We start from the raw sequence: 19,457 nt of genomic DNA on the forward strand, positions 1-19,457 counted from the left end.
ATCTGATTGCTTGTTAATAAAACAGCGAGATGCTTCAACTTCTCAGTTTCCCCAGGTCCAGAAAAACACACATCAATGTAGAAAATCCTTCAAAAGGAAGCGCCTCTTAAAGGTTGACACTGTTAAAGCGTCAGGGTTTGTGGTGCAAAAAAAAAACAAGACCATGATTAATTATTTAAAACTTGTTACACCTTTAATGTGACATGAATACAGTACAGTTCAAACAAAATCAAATCAAATGGAAGGAATAGTATTTAAGAAGCTGGCTGCATACATTTCTACTCTAATAATTTCTTGAAGCACCTTTTAAATCGGTTTCAGCATCCTGCATCTGGTCTCACTACTCCAAAGGTCTCTGAATCAAAATCAAATCTGAAGGTTTTGGAAGTCATTTCAACTTAAATGACATCCAAAACGGCACCAGAAGGCATGATGGTGCCGCCGCCACCGTTTTCCACATGGCGCAAATCACTAGTGGGTTAGCCGAACTGTATTTATGGTTCATTACATATGAGCTCAAGCAGATGCTTCAACAGAACTTCAGTTTTAAAGTTCTACCCATTAATGCAACCAATGGATTAAAGTTTTATTTCATTTCACTCTTGTTTTCCAGTCGACTTGTACAGGATAGATGTCACATTATGTGTAAAAACTTTAAAACGATGACACGTCAGTTTACATTTTAATACTGCGGCGAGCCGCCGACATGATTCAGGTTAGAACCAGGTCAAACAAATGAAACTCATTTTGACAACTTGGACCGAATCGAAAGAGAAGTAATGATGAAAGATACTCAACATGGAGTCTGTTGTATCTTTATTTTTTCTCCCTTCCTTTGAAAAAAAGGCTGAAAAATAATAACACCAATCAGAAAGCTCCTAACACAACTTGACGGTATCGAGAGGCGTTACCCGCCCGTGGTTTGTTTTTTTCTCTTTTCTCTTTTGCGTCGCCTGCAATGAGAACGTCTCCTTTCAGTGATGAACATTCAATCCTGAAGGGCCGCAGCTGAAAATTATTATTATTTTTTTAAATACAGAATACAGACAGCTTTCGCCTCGGTGCTCAAAGGCGCCAGACGTATCGTCGCCCATCCTGATCCCGCATTGCTCAGCAACTGGAGCGGACCTAAAAATGAACAATAAAAGAGGGGAAGGAGGGAATGGAGGAAGAAAAAAAAAAAAGGAAGCTCTCCATTTTGGTAAAAGGGAGGATTCTTTCTCTCCTTGACAACCTGTGCGAGCTTGATTTGGCCCAAATGTCTGTGTACATAAAGAATTTTTTATATTTTTTTTCTTGGTGACGTGTGTGTGAGTGAGTGTGTGTCTGTGAGTGAAATTTGGGTCGTGGGTTTTTGTGCGTGTTGGGTCCCTTCAGGAAGTGTTGGTGATGGGTTTGTATTTCTTGAGGCGGGTCCACTGTCCTGTCGAATAGTTCATTTCGAAGACCGTGTCGACCAGCATGGTGGTGCTGCCGGTGCCGTCGGCTTTGGGCAGAACCTCCGTGTGCTCGCTCAGCTTGATCTGGATGATGTCCCCCTGCTCCGGGCACGGGTTCTCTGTACGGGCGCCCAGACAGACAATGGGTCACATGTAGCCCCAAACAGGAAGTACAAGAGCTCAGGAATTAGATTATGATTCAAGTCTGATGCAGTTATGGCGCTAGGCTCATCTTCAAAAGTCTAATATTTGATGAAAAGCAATCAATCAGGTTGATCATCACACTGAAAACAAGGCTTTTAAAGCCAATTGTGACTTTAAAGGTTCCTGGCGTTTTTCTTAATATCTTTTCGAGTTAAAGAAATGGAAACAAAATGTTGCAAACATGTTTCAACCCTTTGAACTCCATCATTTATCAAGTTACAACTATGAACTTCAATGCCTGTTTGAACTCTGACAGGCCGACACATATGAGTACCGGAAAATACCAGGACGACCTCACATCGTTAAGTCTTAAATTCAATAATAACAATTTTAACAAAATAACTTAAGGTAGCCTTCAGGTAGCCACAAGATTAGCTGTTTAATCTTGTGTAGGTTTGTCTTTTCCCCTCACAGGACTTTCTGTCAGGCAAAAATTATGAGTTGCACGCAGACGTCTTCATCGAGTTCTGAGAGGCTGTTGAGGCTACCGTAAGCTAGCTGCTAAAATACCCTTGCCAGCTAACTGTTTTGCATCTGATTTCACCAATGGCTCACTTCCATTGTCAACCTGTATGAGGCTGGGTGAATACTGTCCGAAAAAGTGCTTGGCACTACGAGGGTTAAAACTGAAGAGCCGGTACAGTTTTAGTCTTAAGTTTTTGTTGTACATTTGATTCATAGTGGTCTTAAAAATTTGAATTGATGCAACCTGCAGAAACCCTGAATATGTCAGACTATATTCAGACGGCATAGGAACCCTGTTCCAATCTGTCTGAATTTGTAAAGAAAAATGGGCAAAAATGTAAGAGTAACAAAAAATGGCTCCACCGAGTGTCGACTATCCCAACAAAACACACGAAGGTAAAGGGAAGTGAATATTTTTGCAAAACGGCTTTTTTGATATCCAGTTTTGTGCATTTGTAGGGATCACCATGACGGAAAGATCAGTTAAAAGATCAGTTCAGGTGGAACTCGACTTCTCTTACCTCTGGATCCAGCCATGAACCCCAGAATGAGAGCCTTCTCTGGCCTGGTGACCTTGTTTGCGGTCTTGAACATCTCCTGAGCGGCGTACATCTGGTCTCTCTGAGGAGCGGAAACAGCCGAGATTCAGCATCACGTCTTCCTAAATCATTCTGACTCTAAACCTCCCAGGGATTTTTCAGCCCCCCTTCATACCGTGAGTGAGAGGTTCTTTTTGGGTTGGGGTTGCGCTGGCGTAGGTGCTGGCGTCGGTGTGGGGGTCTGTGGTGTTGTGGGGGGTTGGGTGGGCGTCTCCGGCTGGCTTGCGGTTGCGGCCGCCGGCGGCCCGTTGTTGGCCGGCGTGGAGGTGGGCGTGCTGGGGGACGTGGGAGTGGCGGGGTTCGCCGTGGAGCCGGCGTTGTACATCGGCGTCCGCTGTTTGTACTGGTTGGGTAAGGTGGAGCCGGCGCCGGCCGCTGCTGCGGTGGACTCCTCTGGCTGGCGAGCTGCCTGCAGCATGTCCCGTCCAGAACCACCGGCATTGGCTGCAGAGGGGATTGGAAGACGTTTTCGTTACAAATCACTCCAGGAGTCGGCAACACAGGGAGCGAGTCGAGCTGCTTCACCGACCTGGCTGCGCCTCGGAGCTGGGAATGTAAGAGGAGGAGGGAACCATGCTGGGCGTGGCTGGCAGGTAGCTGGTAGATGGCAGGGGATTCTCGTTTAGCGCCCCAAGTTTCTGAAAACCAGAAGAAAAGATTTGAAACATTCTAGAGAAGTAAAAGCTGACAAAGAAAAGACGTGGAAGTGTTGCGTGATGGAAACCATATCCGAATACCTGAGCAGAGACGAGGCCAGCAGCGTAATCTGGAGTGGTGTTCTCCACCACCGACTCTTCTTTGGCTGCTTTTTCTCCGGCTTCTGGTTCTGTGGTTAGCAAAACACATCATCCAGTCACCAACACAGGAAGAACTCTACAGCCTGCAATCTCATGTAGAGGGGAAACATGTGAAGATGCTCACCCAAAGTCTTTCTTCTCCTCTTCGCCTCTCTTCCAGCTCCAACCATGTCCAACTCTGAAATATCTAAAAGCTAAAAAATAAAAACTTTTACTTTTTTTTTTCTTCGCAGAGTATACCGGAATCATTTCACACCAGAATAAAGTAAAATCAACATCCAGTGCTGAGAAAGTGTTTGATTTAAATTTGTTTGCCTCAGTAATTACATCTATAAATGATAATACTGTCATTTTGAGACCATTTTCAACTAATAATAGCTTAACAATGCACGTTTGACCTCCCAAAGACTTTATTTTATATATCCATAATAAACAACCAAAGCAATAAATGCAAAGAAAAGTGTTTTCTGCAACCTAAATTGTCATTCAAAAATATTTTCCATCAGATGGATCTCATTTTCATCCATCATTAATTGAATACGTCTTTGCAGCTCCCGGTCGTCATGATGCAGAAATCAGATCAGGAGGTACCAACCTTGACCCCTCTCTCCTTCCGTAGAGGAGTCCGTGGGGAGGCGATGGGTGTGCGGTTACTGGGAGGGCTGAATAAACTGGGAGCAGTGGGGCTGCGGAACGGGGCCTTGGGAATTCCTTTGAGAGGAGCTGAAACAAACACAAAACAGAAAGGCTTTTAGTAACTAATACGTAAAAAAAAAAAGAAGTTGAAAACTGAAATTGGTGATTTCATGATCACAAACTCACTTGTGGTATCAATCTTTTTGACCAGTCCTCTCCCTTTGGCATGAAAAGGCACTCCGGCTGTCTTCTTCAGCTGCTGCGCCGTTTCTGTTGCTGCAAGAGAAACCGAACTCGTCAAGACTTTTCCGTGTCGATGCTGCAGCCAAAGGTCCGATTTCATTTCCAGTCGGGTTTGGGGAGATCCTGGTCGACGTACATTTCTGAAGCAGTTCTGCTCTCAGCGTTGCACTCTTTGGCTTCCTCTTGAGCTGGAAATGTTTGACGGGGGGAGTGAGCGGTCCCACTAGAGTGGTCAGCGCGTTCTTGTTCAGGTACTGGCATTCCAGGGGGAGCATGGCGGACGCCTCGCACTCGCCCACTGAAGAGAGAGAGAGGCGCGTGCGTTTGTGACTGCTGACGGGAGCAAACGAGTTCATCCATTTGATTAAAACCGTTCAGGTCAAACAAAAAAACAAACAAATAAAAAGCAAACGGTTCCCGACCTTTCTCCCTGAGTTCGCCGAGAATGTCCTGCACGTTCGGGTTCTGCTCCTCCAAGTCCAGGTTGAGAGATCCGGTCTCCGGGAAGGACTTGAGGATGTCGGCCACCATCAGCACCCAGGGCTCTGAATCCACCGTGGCCAGCTGGATTATCTCAGACAGAGCCTCCTTCATCTGCCGGGACAGGAGGGGGCGGTCAGACACTGACCGTTTGGAACAGCTGGAGCTCAACTCAAATTAATTGATAATCAATTTGATGAGAGCCGTGCGGATATTGATCGTTTCAGCGGCTGCTCCATTCAAGGAGAAGGAAACTATAATAATAAGTCACTACTGATGGCAACCGTGTCAGCATTTTAAGTTTATGTTGATTAAATGTACTTGGTCTGCTTGTCCTGGTGTGCAGAAAGTAAAGTTTAGGAGATGACAAAGAACAAACAAACGTGGAGGGAGGGTGAACAAATTGATGCTTCAGTCGTTATCAAAGACGCTAAAAGGTAACGAATGGATTTTGGTGTGTAATCGATTGATTTTTTTTCCTTTCACAAGTAAAACTGCTCTGTTGCAGAACTGAGTCGCCTCTCATTTCTTCATGTTCTTCCTCAGAGAAAACAAAACTTCCGGGAAATACTGTTCAAGAAAACAATCAATATTTGCACTGAGACATAAAAACTCAAGCCTGAGGAATGAGACGTTGCTGTACATTTCATTTCGCGACATATATATTTTAACTGCAATTAGGTTATCAATGAAAATCATTAAAGGATCTTTCAACACAAACGAGGTGATTTCCAAACTGCAAGCTAATCAAACTATGAAACCCTACAAACAATTCCATTTTAGCCAAAATAACGTGAATTATTGTCATTATTATAATGATCTATTCATTTATTTAATTTATTGACACAATTATTTCCTTTTTAAAATGTCTTTAATTTCAAATATATTATAAAACTTCATAATACTATTGTTAGTGATTACTTTTAACTTTGTGACCTTCAGTACATTTTCTTGCTCGCCTTAATCTGTAGACCCAACCAGGGACACAGAGATGATATCACAGGAGGTTCTGGTTCGGGGCTCCTGCGAGTCCAACAAGACGACCGAGCGCTGCATTCTGCGCAGCTGAAAGCTGATATGTCGGGGCCGGGAGTTTTGGTACCGCCCTCCAGCGCAGCCAGAGCCCGCGTCTGCCCCTCGTCCACCACAATGTCAGCAGGAAGCCGCCAGGCTAATGTCGCCCGCGCAAAGCTGCAGGGTTTCCGCGGAGAAGACCAGACTTCCTGCGTCGCTAATCCAGTCCCGGAGCAGCCCGCCGCCCGCGTCCCATCGATGTCACACGCGAAACGGCGGCAGAAACGCCTGTTTAGTCGCAGAGTGTCAGCCTGCCGCTTCCAAAGTTAGCTCGACCTGCTAGCGGTTAACGACAACAGCGTCTAGCTTTAGCTTTCGAGTAGAAGACAAACTTATCCGCCCGCTTTGCGGTTTAGTTCCGCCGTCTGCGAGCGGAGCTCCTCTCCCGGATATAAACGGGTGTCTGCCTGCGCATCCCGTTTCTACGCCGTCGAGGGCGACTTAACTGAAGCTCCGCGACCCACCTCGTCAACGGTCCGCCTGGGGAGATGCAGCATCCCGAGCAGCAGCTTGAGCTTCACCGGCGGCGACAGGCTCGAGAAACATAACCGAATATTGTCGATCACTGACACGGTGAGAAGGGAGGCGATGCTCGGAGGCGTCCACAGCTCGTCCGTGGAGCCCAGTTTGTTGTGAAGCCACAGGCCGGTGTCGCTGTCCTTCATCGACGCCATCTTGGAAAAAGAAGTGTTTTGAGTTCGGGCATTTTAACAGGCTACCTAAGAAAAGCAGCAGTCAGGACCCCGCCCACACCAGTCCGGGCGACGTACACAAACATTGAACTAAGAAAAGTACCGAGGGAGGAGAGCAGGAGTTTATCCCCGCTGGGAAAAATGTCCGTCTTTACAATTGCGTCTTTTTTCCGTTGTGTGAAAGATCAGTTCTGATTGGCGTTTTGAATTCTACATTTGCATCACTTGGTGGCTCGACAAAGTTTTGAGACAAGGGGGCGAAATACAAAAGTACACTGTACACTGCGTGCAGGCAAGTTCTAGTTTGGACCGTATCTTCATTTTTATGCATATTTATAAAACGCCAAGCTGTATAAACTCGAAGGCTTATTGAAAATAGATACATCAGCTGATGTGTATTTGCTTAATGAGGGAAGGCGGGGCCTAAGGTGGTCAACACCCTATACCAAGGTGTACTTCTTGTTCTCAGGAATTATAGCCATAAAAAAGATTTAAGTGACCCTAGAAAGTCCAAAATTGTAACTCGGAGGGATGCAGCACTCTTGGAATGGCTAAGATATTGGGGCGTGATCGCAGAATCATCTAAATAATTTTGCTGCAAACGGTCAATACTGATGCTAGGACCATGTTGAGAGAGAGTGGAAAAAAAAGAGATGAGAATTAACTGCCAAAGATTTGAGAAGAATCAAACCAAGAAGCCATCATCTTCCAGTGCTATCATGTCCCCGAATGGCAACCTAGCCGGAGAGCCCAGTAGTAAAAGATGGTCACAGCTCAGAGACATGGCCAAGGTTAGGAAGACTGGGCCAAGACAGACCTGAAGACAGGTTTTATGGACTGATGATGTGAGGGTGACTCTTGATGGACCTGATGGATGGTGCCCATTGCTGGATCAGCAATGGGCACAGAGCTCCTCTTCGCATCAACCACCAGAAAGGTGGAGGCCCGGTGCTGGTATGGACAGGTATTACAAAAGATAATCCACTAAATCACTTGGTGATTTATATCTTGAAAGGTGCTATATAAATATATACTGGTATTTTTGTTATAAACCAACACAAAATCACAAATATATGTGAAGTATAAAGAAAAGATGGCAAAAATGTTTACCAACTATAAAATGTTGAAAATGTTTTGGTTTTTTATGTATTTAATGTATAGTCACTCAACCTTATTTAAAACACAATAAAACCAAATAAATAACACTGTTTTAATACCCTGTGTCAAACAGGCATCTTGCCGTACCACAGCAAACCACTAGATGTCGCACTGAGATCACAAACCGCGGCCAGGAGGAAAAAGATTGTAAGCATCCAACTCAGCAGATGAAGTTTACAGCATCCTCCACAGTAAACGGCGTCTTTATTCAATCCTTTCTTGCGCCGTTTTGGGCTCGTCTGTTGCTTATTTGGGCTTGGCAATAAGCAGAGACTCATAATAAACCCCAGAATTTGTCTGGCATCCAGTTGGTTTTAGTCCACCATTTTCCGGATGATCTGTCCCGCTGCGTCTTGATCAATGTCAAGTTACTATATTGTCTCTGAATGACGTCAAGCTTTACGTTGCAAACTTCGAAATTAATAGAAACAGTGTAATGAACGTGAAAACTGCCAGGAATGAACGAGTCCGTAAAGTTGTGCAACAAAACGCAATCCAGACAATAGAAACTCACAAAAACAGAACAAATGACAAGTTGATTCCAAATCAAGTCATCAGTTATCTAACTAAGTTACATTTTCAAGGAGTAATCAGGAATCCGATTAAAGTTACTTTTTCAAACTAACTATGCCGTCATATATAAGTTTTGATATTTTATTTACAAATGAATGTTTGTACTTATGCCTAAGCAGAATTTAGAGACCAATTAACTAAACAATGGTAATTTGAGACTGAGGCAGGAAGCCGGAGCGCCCGGAGAGAAACCTGCAAACAGAAAACTGCATTTTGACATTTATCCAATTTAACTGCAAAACTACCCTAGTAGGCAGAACTACTTTTTAAGCAAAAGAAGGGGGAGAAGACACGGGGCAAAGGTCAGCCAGCCATCGTTTTAGACTATGGGACGAAGCCTTAGAATGCGGAGAGAACCCACTAATGCACTTGGAGAACAAGCCGTGAAGACAGAAGAACCGAGGAACTGATTCAAACCCAGGGATTGGTTTTATTCACAAAAATAAGCGTTTCAATCCTAACAAATTTAGAGACCAATTAACTGTGGCAGGAAGCCGGAGCGCCCGGAGAGAAACCTGCAAACAGGAAACCTGTCTAACCTTTTTACACTTTTGTCCCCAAAATTCAAGTCACACATGTTTGGTCCCAGATTTCTCCAGCTGGAAAACGGTTACTAATTAGTTCTTCTAGGTTCTTTTTCTTCTAAATGTAATATTTGTAGCTCCTCTCCAAAAGCACCTTTATCATCTTCCAGAGGAGGGGCTGGACAAACTGTAACATCTTTCTTTACTTCTAATAAATATATTTTATATTTTCTCGTAAATATAAATCAGTCCATTTTGGCACATGTCTTCAGTGCAGTCTGCAGTGAAGACATGCTCGTTCTCGGCCTTCACGGTTTGTCCTCCTTTCATTAGGTACGAGTAGAAATTGGTCGAATCCCCACAGATGACTGAGGGCAGGTGGTACGTCTCCGTTCCACCGTCACAGTCTGCAGGGACATCCAGGGTCCGGTTGGCCACAACTTGGTGTCTCCTGGTCAACCTATGTCGAAGAAACACCAGGACAATGTTATTATCCAGGCAGTTGTTTCCTCTTCAAGGCTGACCCACAGCCTGAACAGTGTAGTTTGCCCCCCTGATCCAACCAGTCATACAAAAGGGAGGCAATACTGGTTGAAAACATTGCCGGTGGAATCAGGGGGCCACTGTTCAGTTGCTCTAGGAACAAAGTCTGACATCTGGAGCAATAATTTTTGTTATAAAGCTCCCTGTCCGTGTCTCCGCCAAGAGAACCCAAGTAGGCCAACAGATACTCCAGCAAATATTTAACGTCGTTGGCCCTCCCCATATCCGACGGCAGCTTCCTCTCCCTCAGCTCCATCAGAACTGGGGAAAGGTCTGTATGACAAAAATGTTTGCCAGGCTGGCGGACAGAGGAGCGGCGAAGTCTTACACGACAGGGGATGGACAAAGCCTCCAGAGAAACCTTGACCTGAGCAAGACACCTCGCGGTGATGCTCAGGTTTAGGGTGCTCTGGAGGGCAGCGTTCACCCAGCTGTTGTGCACCTTGTTGGAGAACTTGAAGAAGTTCTCCTCCGCTAGTCCATGTCCTGCAGCTGTGGTCCTCAGTGCAGCAGGGAGATCCGAGCCAATTCCGTCCTCTGAGTTAAAGTCCAGGGGCCGACGTGTTTGTACCGACGCCTCCAGTGAAACTTCCCCAGCCGGGTGGGTTTGTCCAGAGACGGTACTGTCGTCCCCTGGACATATAATCTCACTTGGCTCTGAGTCCGATGTCCCAGTGACTTTTTTTTTTTTTTTAGAATTATTATACTGCAAAACTCAAATTCTATAATTTATATATTTAAATTTAGATAGAATTTGTTATAATTATAAATAGTCTACAATATTATATTAATTATATAATTCATATTTGTACATAATACATAAGAATAAGTTGAATTTCACAGATGTATAATTTGTGTTCACTGATACATTTCATACTTCCTCGTTTATTTATTTTTCAATTTGCACAGGGTTTTATTTTGAAAGCTGCCACCGGAAGTTTTAACTCTGTTCCGCTCAAGCTGTTTGCGGGGATCCTCCGGCGCATGCGCACTCCGCTGCATAAGCCGTTGCTCGGTGGGCATTTTAAGGCTGACCTGGCGGCTTTAAAAAACATCCTCGGCTCATCGAAGGTAATTAGACATGGAGGCTGGGCAGTGATTCTGCATGTAGCGGGTTTATAAAGGCTGAACGTGTAAATCTGACCAACAAATATTTTGTGATTTAATTTACTGGCGGCCTTCTTTTTATTTTTATTTTTATTATTTTTATGACGCTCTCCGTAGGTTTTTCATCTGAAATGATGATTTATTTTCCCTCCCCCTCTCCTCCTCCAATCTATAAATAACAGCAGGCTGACCGGACCGTCGCCATGGCGTCCAGTGGATCAGGTGTGCAGGCTGCGCTGGTTCTGGTTCTGCTGGCGGTCCAGCTCGTCTGTGTCGGAGCCGCTGAGGCGGATCAGGAGACTGGGACCGTCATCCCTGCAGAAAGTAGGTGGATTAATGAAACACAAACGATCAAATGGTTGATCAAATGGGAATATGTCTGCTTTTCACCCACAGTGGAAGTGATTGGGTCATTCTTCATCATTTGTCTATAATAAGACCGAAGATGACAAAAAAAAAAACCAAACAAACATGCAATTAATGCTTGTGGATGTTAACTGGATTTAAGACAAAGGCTGAGCGCGTTTAGTAATAACCAATTTTCAATTAGTCTCCTGTTGCAGTTTTATTAGAGGATCATTGTCTTGTCTCAAGTTGGATCTGCACTAACATTACCTCCACCTGTTGGTATGAATGAAAAATACAAATAATAATAATAAAAAGCTAAACTCGTTCCATTTCTTGACACTTTGTGCTTGCAGGTCGTCCATGCGTTGACTGCCATGCCTTTGAGTTCATGCAGAGGGCGCTGCAAGATCTGAAGAAGACGGCTTTTAACCTTGATGCCAGGGTCAGGGAAACTTTCAGTTCCTGCTCTAAATTTTAACAACCGTCTTTATAGGGTCGGTTTATTCATCAAAATAAGACACTTTGCATTCGGAAGGTTTGTTCCGCTTTTGCTCGTCAAGCTGGTTTTAATATGAGAACGCCACAAATTGAATTTACTTGGGTTCACTGCTTTAAACCTGCTTCGTGTTGTTAGACGGGTTCGAAGTGATTACTTGATTTTAGTAAGGTAAGGTGTAAGTAAGGTGTTGGCAGATTGAATCGAAGCTGTGTCTGATCACGGTTAATCACCACAAGGAAGGCGATCGTAGTTTCACACCAGGCCAGGTTTGACTGGGTATCTTTTCTTTCTCTCTGAGTGGATGAGATCGTTATTTAAAAGTGGCTTTTCGCGTCGACTCGGATGAGCCAAGCCGTTTACGTTTGACAAAAAAGAAAACTGGAGAAATCTGGGAAAAGGGCAAAGACTTTTTCACAACACGGAAGGCCAGCGGGTGCGCTTCATGTTAATTACAAGAGAAATAATATTGATCTTTAATATAAATGAATTAGACATATTAAACGCGTCCAACCTCTTGAGTTTGATTAGTTCACCACCAACCTGACCTTCTGTGTCTTATAGGGCATTTATCATATCATTGATCTTTTATTGAGACAAATTCCTTATCATGGTAAAGAACCGTATTACAAATGCATGTTTTTCGAGAGCCGTGTTTGTGCTTGTGAGGCTACAATTGTTGTGCCATGCAGTCACAACCATAGTTACTTAAAAAAGAAACAATAAATATATCTTCCTGTCACTTTTGTTATCACAACTATACCACAAAATATCGTGATGAAACTTAAAGTCCAGCCCCATTTGGTTGTTGCAGCTCCAGTCAGAAAATACCCATTATTCTTGGCTTTTTAATATTGCATCTTTGCAGATTAATAATCATTCCACCCTAGAAAAACCAGAAGAAGAAACAATTCAATCGCATTATTAAAAATGTCCAAACGAGGATAAAAACTAATCCAGACAATGAGTTAATGGAAGCTGTTGTTTCTTTGGGCAGCAACCAGGCCAAACAATCATAATATGGCATCTCATGCATTTCGTCTCTCACGCCGGATTGCTTCCTGTTGCAGACGGAGACTCTGGTGCTGCGGGCCGAGAGGAGGGCTCTGTGCGACTGCATGCCCACCACCACGCTGCGCTGAGCCACGCCCGCCCCGACACCATGACAGCGACCCGTCTCAAACACGTGTACAGAAACTCCCATCTGAACTTCTCTGAACGACAGGCACTTTATATGATTTGTTTCCAACACATTTGGGTGCAGCTCTGATTTTCCACCACAGGGGGCGTCATTGTTTTGTTTTTTTTCTTTCATTTTTTTTTTTTTTTTCCTTTTGCGTTATTTAAGACGCTGACGTTTGCGAATCCCCACATCTCTGAATTGTCCTCATCGTCCTCGTCGAAGCAGAACCGCGTTTTTCTACTCTAGTAACCGACTAAAACGTAGACAAGGTAGGATGCATCTGTATAGGATTGTGTTGTATGAGGTCACTGTTTACACTTTGAACTGTAGCATCAGAGTTTATTTAACTGCTCACAATAACAGCAGTTCGACATAGTAATTTAAGATAATAAGAATAACCTGACTGTCATTTGAATAATTGTAATTAGCCGACTCAGAGCCTGTTGGAGCGTCTCACAAAGGAAGGTTCTGTTTCCTCCACGGTCAGCTGTGGAGACGTTTTTGTTTCTGTGCAGATACTTTTAGGAAGAACACTTGTAGGTCTTGGTTTAGCACAGCACTGTAGCATGAATTTATAGCACTTTCGTTTCCCGTGGTCAAGGTTGGTGTGTGCAAACGGTGTGAACGCGCTTTGCCGCGCGTCTGCGGAGCTCGGCCCGATTTCCAGGCGTCTGCAGAAAAAAGTGACGAGGCGGGCGGGATCGGGGGAGCTGCGGCATCAGCAGGGAGGGGATGAAGAGAACTGCAGCAGGGAACAGAAAAACCGTCTCACCGTTTCATTAACGATGTACTTTGCAAGTCACGAGAGGCTCCACTTACAGTGTTAATGTCGTACCTATAAATAAAATCACCAAACAACCGTCTTTGTTTGTTTGCTTTTCTTGTGGGGCTGACGTGTAATAAGAGAGAAAATACAGATTTGTGAATAAATGCAACAATTTATTTTCGTGCCACTGGAAAAGAAGACAGTTGTGGTTCAGCAAACGCTTAAAACCAACAAAAAAATATGATTAGGTAGCGAAATAAACCAAAAGCTTTCTGCTGGTCATCAAGTATTTCCAGCATCACCAAATTCACGTCCTTCTTTACACAGGAGCATTTTAATATATTAGAATAAAAGTAAATTCAATTCAATTATGAAACTCGGCAGTCATCACACACAGAATGATGACTTTATTCCTGTTAACCTAATTAATCACAACAAACCCAAAATGTTTCTCCGAAGATTTGAATATTTCCAAACCGTCGATACAAAATATGGTCTCAGGAAAACGTTGTGGTCAACTCAAACTTGGAGAAGACAGTCGCAGACACCTTTGAGAATCAGAATGCTGTTTTCAAGCGTTTCAGTAGAAAGTTGAGTGGAAGGAAAAAGGTACAAGCAATGTAAATAACTGCAGCTTTGAGAGGAATGAAGGAAAGCCTGTTCAATGGGCGGACATGTTTGTATGGGAACATAGTTTTATATCCAGGATGAATGACCCACTTCATCTTAGTACCACATTACTACTTAATTAAGTTAAAAGTTTGTGGTTGCAACATGGAAAATAAGTTAAAGGAACAATATGAAGAAAGTTGAGGATTTCTTTCGCCATTCTTCCAAACAAATAAAAATGCTTTAGAGCAACGTTCTGAACCCTGGCGCCTCTTAAGTTCTGGGTTTATTTGTACAGTGAGGCAACCGAAGAAAAGCTCGAACATAATGTTTCTGCTTCCCTCGTCTCTCCCTAGACACACATACAAACATCTTTAAAATATATGTATATTTTACAGCCGTGATTACCACCAGGAGGAGAAGGAAGACAGAAAACGCGACCCATCACCTCGGTTCGGCTCTTCTCTGCACCAGCAGGAGGCGCTCCGAGTACAGGCAGGCGGGCAGCCGTGTCGCAGCACTGCGCCACTCTCTTGTTTCCTGGGCGAGATTCTGGAAACAGACACAGGCAGGGAAACGGCGAGGAGCCCCGCCGGCCGGCGAAGAGCCTGCAGTGAGCTGGCAGGTTCCTCTGCTGCCCTGCTGAGGTTTAAACTCGCTAACTTCTTCCCCCAAATCCAACTTCTCTTTCATCTTCTGCTGGAGAATCTGACTGCATCGACAACCAGCTGTCAGAAAGTCTCCAGAGGAAAATCCTCAATGCTTCCAGTCCCTTTTAATCCGTCCTTCATCTCGCTTCGGGACTGCCCTCACCAAACCAGAGGCTTTCCACTCCTTGTTCTGCTGCAGCTTCTCAAAGCAGATCGCAGGGAAACCCGGGCAGAACCGCTGAGCTGCTGGGCTCAGAATATAACTGCAGTCATTAGAAAGAATTATGGGCAGCATTATTTCGATTTCAACTAATCATTTAAGAAAGACAAAGTTTAAGGAACTTCGCCAGGGCGTCAAAAAATCAGCTGCACCCCAATTAAGGTTTGTTTTTTGTTTATTTCCAGCTCGTCCAGTCAGTCAGACTCCTGAGTTATTAAAGACTGATGAATGAAAGGATGACTGTACACCACAAGCGGGCGATGATCCTGAACTGCATCACCAAACGTAGATGATCACTTTAGTGTTAAAGCCGTGACTCTCGCATCCGTCCGGCGCTCTCTCCCTAAACAACTGCTTAACTCCCACATGCCTTGGGCCGGCTCTGCCCTCCAGCTTGACCAGTCTGTTCACAGCTGAGCCGCAGGCAGCCCTTTGTTTCCTCCGTTCCCACACGCCGAGGGCGTCTGATAAAAACCTGCTCTGCGGGGGGCGCTGGCGTCTCGGAGGGCAGATCTGAGATGTGGGATTGCCACTGGTTGCAGAATGTCAGCTCTGTATTTTCCTCTGCACTTCAGTCGAGACGACGAGGCTCGCTATGAGGGAAACACCGTCACGCATCATGGGCATCGTCAACCGACCTGCTCAGCTTTTCACATTTACAACCCTCAGGCGTTTTTATCGAGATAAACGGATAAATTAGCTCACGCTGTGAGGCACCTTCACCAGAAAGACGTTTTCTTTTAACCTGAGATTGGGTTGCTGAGGTAACGGATGCCGAAGAGAGGTTCAGATTTACCTCTAACCTCCTACAGCCTTCATGGGGGATTCAACGGGTTCCCAGGCCATAAGCAGAGTAAAGTCTCTACAAAGACGTCTGGGTCTTTCTCAGTCTCCTCCAAGAGGGATGCAGTCAGGAGATTTGATATTTGGACCACATCAACAGAGGAGCAGCAGCTCATTTCCGTCGGTCTTGATCCAGAGCATCATGTTAGAACCCAGACAGGCCGGTAAACCGACAGCTTCCATTTTTATCTCAACTTTCCTTCATCGCAACAGACGGGAGTAGTGGCAAATTTACAGCCATCAAGACCACCAATCTCCTCCATTATGCCATTCACAACGCTCCTCTGAAAAGCCACACAACTTCCACTTCTAACTTGAAAAACGTGAAGCCGAAAAGGGTTTCTCTGTCGTCCTGAAATCGGTCAGCTGAGAAACCTAAACATGTCACGAGCAGAGACCCCCCGCTTTGCTTGAGCTTGAATGATTCACAACCTGCTGAGCTTTTGTTTTCACTTCAAACATGCATCAGGTCTCTGTAGCTTCCTGTGAAACACGGCACCTAAATGTCAGCTGAATCAGTGGCGTCCCAACTTCATCTTCCGACTCGCGACGAACAGAGTCTCAAACACAAACAAGCCCAAAGCGCGGCTGTCACACAACAAGCCGCAGAACACATTGTGGTATTTAGATTTTTAGCTTATCACTGAAAATATGGGACAAAAGAAAAATCCGGACAATCCATGAATTCTTAGCAGTTTCACTTCAGGAGAAAAGAGCTGGTCTATCAGAGATCAAAGATCAGAGTTCATAGAAGACAAAACCTTCAAGATACAAAGACAATTTGAAGGTCAAAATGGGTCGGGGTCACACTTTGTCTTAAAGCTATCAGCACAAACTTTCCTACCAAGGGCTGAAAAAACTTAACACCCAAAACTTATGTGACGTCTTCCCTTGTTGTTCCAGGTAACTGAAGGATTATTTTTCCATTCCCATGTATGTGTGGATTATCTGGATCATAACAGGCATGTGAGGTGAATAACAGCTGTGTCCAATACTTATTTCCCCTGCTGCGAATAACCGACAGAACATTTGTTGATTTGAAAGTTTTGGTTTAATATCAAAAACTGACTTTAACCTCACAGAATAAAGTCCATTTTAAGGCAACAAAAGAATATTTTGTCTCTTTGCAATCGAGGCATACGGGTGGAGCGAATGGCAAAAAAATTGCACAAATTCAATGTAACATTTATTGCCTAGTTTTTTTGTGTTTACAACCTTCCCACTCATGCACACGAGCCTCGTGCTGCTACATTATAAAGGCACCACTCCAACAGGGCAGGCAAAGTGACGCACTGAGCATGCTCAGTCGAATCCACTGTAGATGAACTAATGGGAGAGAAAAAAAAAGAAAAAACATCTTCTAAGGTATCTTTTTAGAGGAGAAAATGTTCACGCTGAGTCAACGGTACGAGGATTTCTGCAGGATGTCTGCCTGCGCCTTCTCCTCCTCTTCCTCCTGGTGCTCACTGAGGAAGAGGAGGAGGAGGAGGCGGGGAGAAAGATGCAGCCTCATCAATAGAAAACTAGTTCTGATCCAGTTCAAACTAGTTCTGCCTTATTAGGCTGCGAGGGGATCCGCAGTTCCACTTTAAACGCCGCAGACAGAGGGCAGAGTCGCACAGGGAAGATCTGCGCTTCAACTTTACGCAAACCGGCGAAACCTTTCGCCTCCCCGGTGCTCGTCCGCTCTTCCTTACGTTTTTATCTCCGCGCGTGCGTCATAAACGTGCATTCAGATCAATAACACCTGCAAGTCTTTGGGAAAACAATCAATGCAATATTAATGATCAGTCCGAGTGAGCTGCACCGGTGAACGGTTAAATACCGCCAAAGCATGCGAGGGGGAGACAACAAAGGAGCAGCTCCTGCACCACCATCACCATCATCATCATCACCATCATCATCATCATCATCACCATCATCATCATCATCAACCCAACCACTGCCGCCTCAACAAAAAAAAAAAAAGAAAAAAAGCTGCAGGTTATTAATTCGCAACCAGTGTCCAATAGATACTAATGGATGGGGCAGCAAGGCGAAGATAATCTCCGTGCAGGGAGAGATTTGTGGCAGGAGCCGGGTGGCGCTGGAGAGACGGAGGATCACTGCAGTGCAGCAGAGCTGTCACTCAGCCGCATTGTGAGTCTGCCTCGCTCTGCCAGCCTCCTCGGGACAAATCCTGCTCTGATATGGATTTGGAGGAATCCCACAAGGGGCAGCCGCGTGTAAAACGAAAACAGGAACGTTTCGTCTGTGTTTCAGTTCCTCTGAGAACTTGTCTCAAACAGTTCTTGTTTCGAAGGGGTCTGCAGTGGATCCACTGTGACGCAGCTCGCCGCGTGTCCGCGTCCCATAAAACGTCAGCCTCTGATTGTGCAGCGACGGGGCTCTGTGCCCAGGGCAGAATGAGCTGGGAGAGCGGCAGGAAGCAGAAACACCAGGGACTGGAGCAGAGAATCTATTATTTTCTGTCCATATATTGATCGGTACTTAATAAATTGATATTGTTGACTTCTCCCCAGTTCATGAAATAAATAACAAAGCTCCAGAAGGATGTCTTTCAAAATGGAAAATAAATAAAAACATAAATAGTGCCAAGCTTGTAATTTTCTGGCTTACATGCCAAGCATTTATCACCCTGAAAATTTTGTCAAATAAAGATTTATAACATATGGATTTAACAATAATAAATACACATTTATTTTTTTATTTGTAAAAAAATATTTGTTTATTTAATTTAAATTTTTTTTATTTGAAATACTTACATTTTTTAATTTTAATTTAATTCAAAGTTAATTACTGAAACAGTTTAATCATTTTCAAATAAAACTGAATAAATATGGGAAAAAATATAGATTTTATTTTTTACATGAATGTATAAACTATTACTTAAGTTGTAGTTTATTATGTATTAAACTTACTATTTTATCTGTTTATTTCATATTTCCTGACGTGGTCCATCAGGAAATCATCATAACTGAAGGTATGTCTGTGCAAACAAAGGCAAACATTTGATTGGTTGACCTGCACAGCAGTTTAACTACAGACCAATCACGTTGTCCACAGTCGCGTTAGACCCGCCCACGGATGCGCAGCCGACAGATTAAACAAATCATGACTTTGAAAGGATTTATATTTTTAGTTAAACATCTACTATAAAATTGTTGACAAATTTAGATGACATAGACACATTAAATTAATTCAGGTCCAGTTTATTGAACATATATGAATATTTATCAAGTAATTTGTGTATTGAATTATGGCGCTAATACCTTAATACTAATTACAAGGTCTCATATTATGACTTAAACACAATAAAAATTCAAGACTGAATGAATAATTTGCATATTTCATGACTTGAATATTCAATAAGTCCAAACATTCATGCAAATATGCAGTTGTTTATCTGACATGATTCTTCCAGAGTTGTCTGAAAGTTTAGATGAGCTTTGCTTCCACTAATGATTTTCTTATTAGATTTGTTTGATCATGGCAGTTTGGACCCCCGTGATGAATTATTTCCGATCAAAGTGATCCAAACATTTGATTGGAGATTTCACTGGCTGGTTTATAGCAGCGTTAGTCTTGCTGCCATGGACACATTTTTCACTTTGCAAGGCTAAAAGACCAGATAAATTCAAGATGTGCTTTCACGTCACTGTAGAATAAAATGATTTCAACACTGAAATAACTATATTCAACTTTTAATTAAAGTTTTTCCAGTCATAATTATTTCATTGGGGATATTAAAAAAATGAATTACTTAAGGATAAAATGTATTGTTAAATATATATATTTGATGACTAAA

General features: G+C 43.6%; 2 protein-coding genes across 4 annotated transcripts; one reads left to right on the plus strand and one right to left on the minus strand.

Moving 5' to 3' along the window:
* Window positions 1–167: 167 nt before the first annotated feature.
* Window positions 168–6,799, minus strand: nelfa (negative elongation factor complex member A). Of its 2 annotated transcripts, XM_055060220.1 has the most exons (12): window positions 6,733–6,799; window positions 6,402–6,611; window positions 4,806–4,977; window positions 4,520–4,681; window positions 4,327–4,416; window positions 4,100–4,227; window positions 3,629–3,698; window positions 3,445–3,533; window positions 3,237–3,345; window positions 2,823–3,151; window positions 2,630–2,729; window positions 168–1,558 (listed from the first exon to the last, which is right to left on the minus strand). In XM_055060220.1, exons 2-12 carry the CDS (start codon window positions 6,609–6,611, stop codon window positions 1,374–1,376), a joined length of 1,644 nt encoding a protein of 547 aa, XP_054916195.1. In that variant the 5' UTR covers window positions 6,733–6,799; the 3' UTR covers window positions 168–1,373. The 2 variants fall into 2 exon arrangements, with proteins under 2 accessions (XP_054916195.1, XP_054916194.1); XM_055060219.1 differs by having other exon boundaries at window positions 6,402–6,747.
* cunh4orf48 (chromosome unknown C4orf48 homolog) lies at window positions 6,777–13,420 on the plus strand. Of its 2 annotated transcripts, none has more exons than XM_055060221.1 (6): window positions 6,777–7,593; window positions 7,861–7,934; window positions 10,337–10,498; window positions 10,717–10,858; window positions 11,236–11,324; window positions 12,449–13,420. In XM_055060221.1, the coding sequence occupies exons 1-6, from the start codon at window positions 7,491–7,493 to the stop codon at window positions 12,518–12,520; spliced, it is 642 nt and encodes a 213-aa protein (XP_054916196.1). In that variant the 5' UTR covers window positions 6,777–7,490; the 3' UTR covers window positions 12,521–13,420. The 2 variants fall into 2 exon arrangements, with proteins under 2 accessions (XP_054916196.1, XP_054916197.1); XM_055060222.1 differs by having other exon boundaries at window positions 7,515–7,593; window positions 7,861–7,978.
* The last annotated feature ends 6,037 nt before the right edge of the window (window positions 13,421–19,457 follow it).

Source organism: Poeciliopsis prolifica, unplaced genomic scaffold (genome assembly GCF_027474105.1).
Source record: "Poeciliopsis prolifica strain line A6 unplaced genomic scaffold, Auburn_PproV2 SCAFFOLD058, whole genome shotgun sequence".
NCBI classification, from domain to species: Eukaryota; Metazoa; Chordata; class Actinopteri; order Cyprinodontiformes; family Poeciliidae; genus Poeciliopsis; species Poeciliopsis prolifica.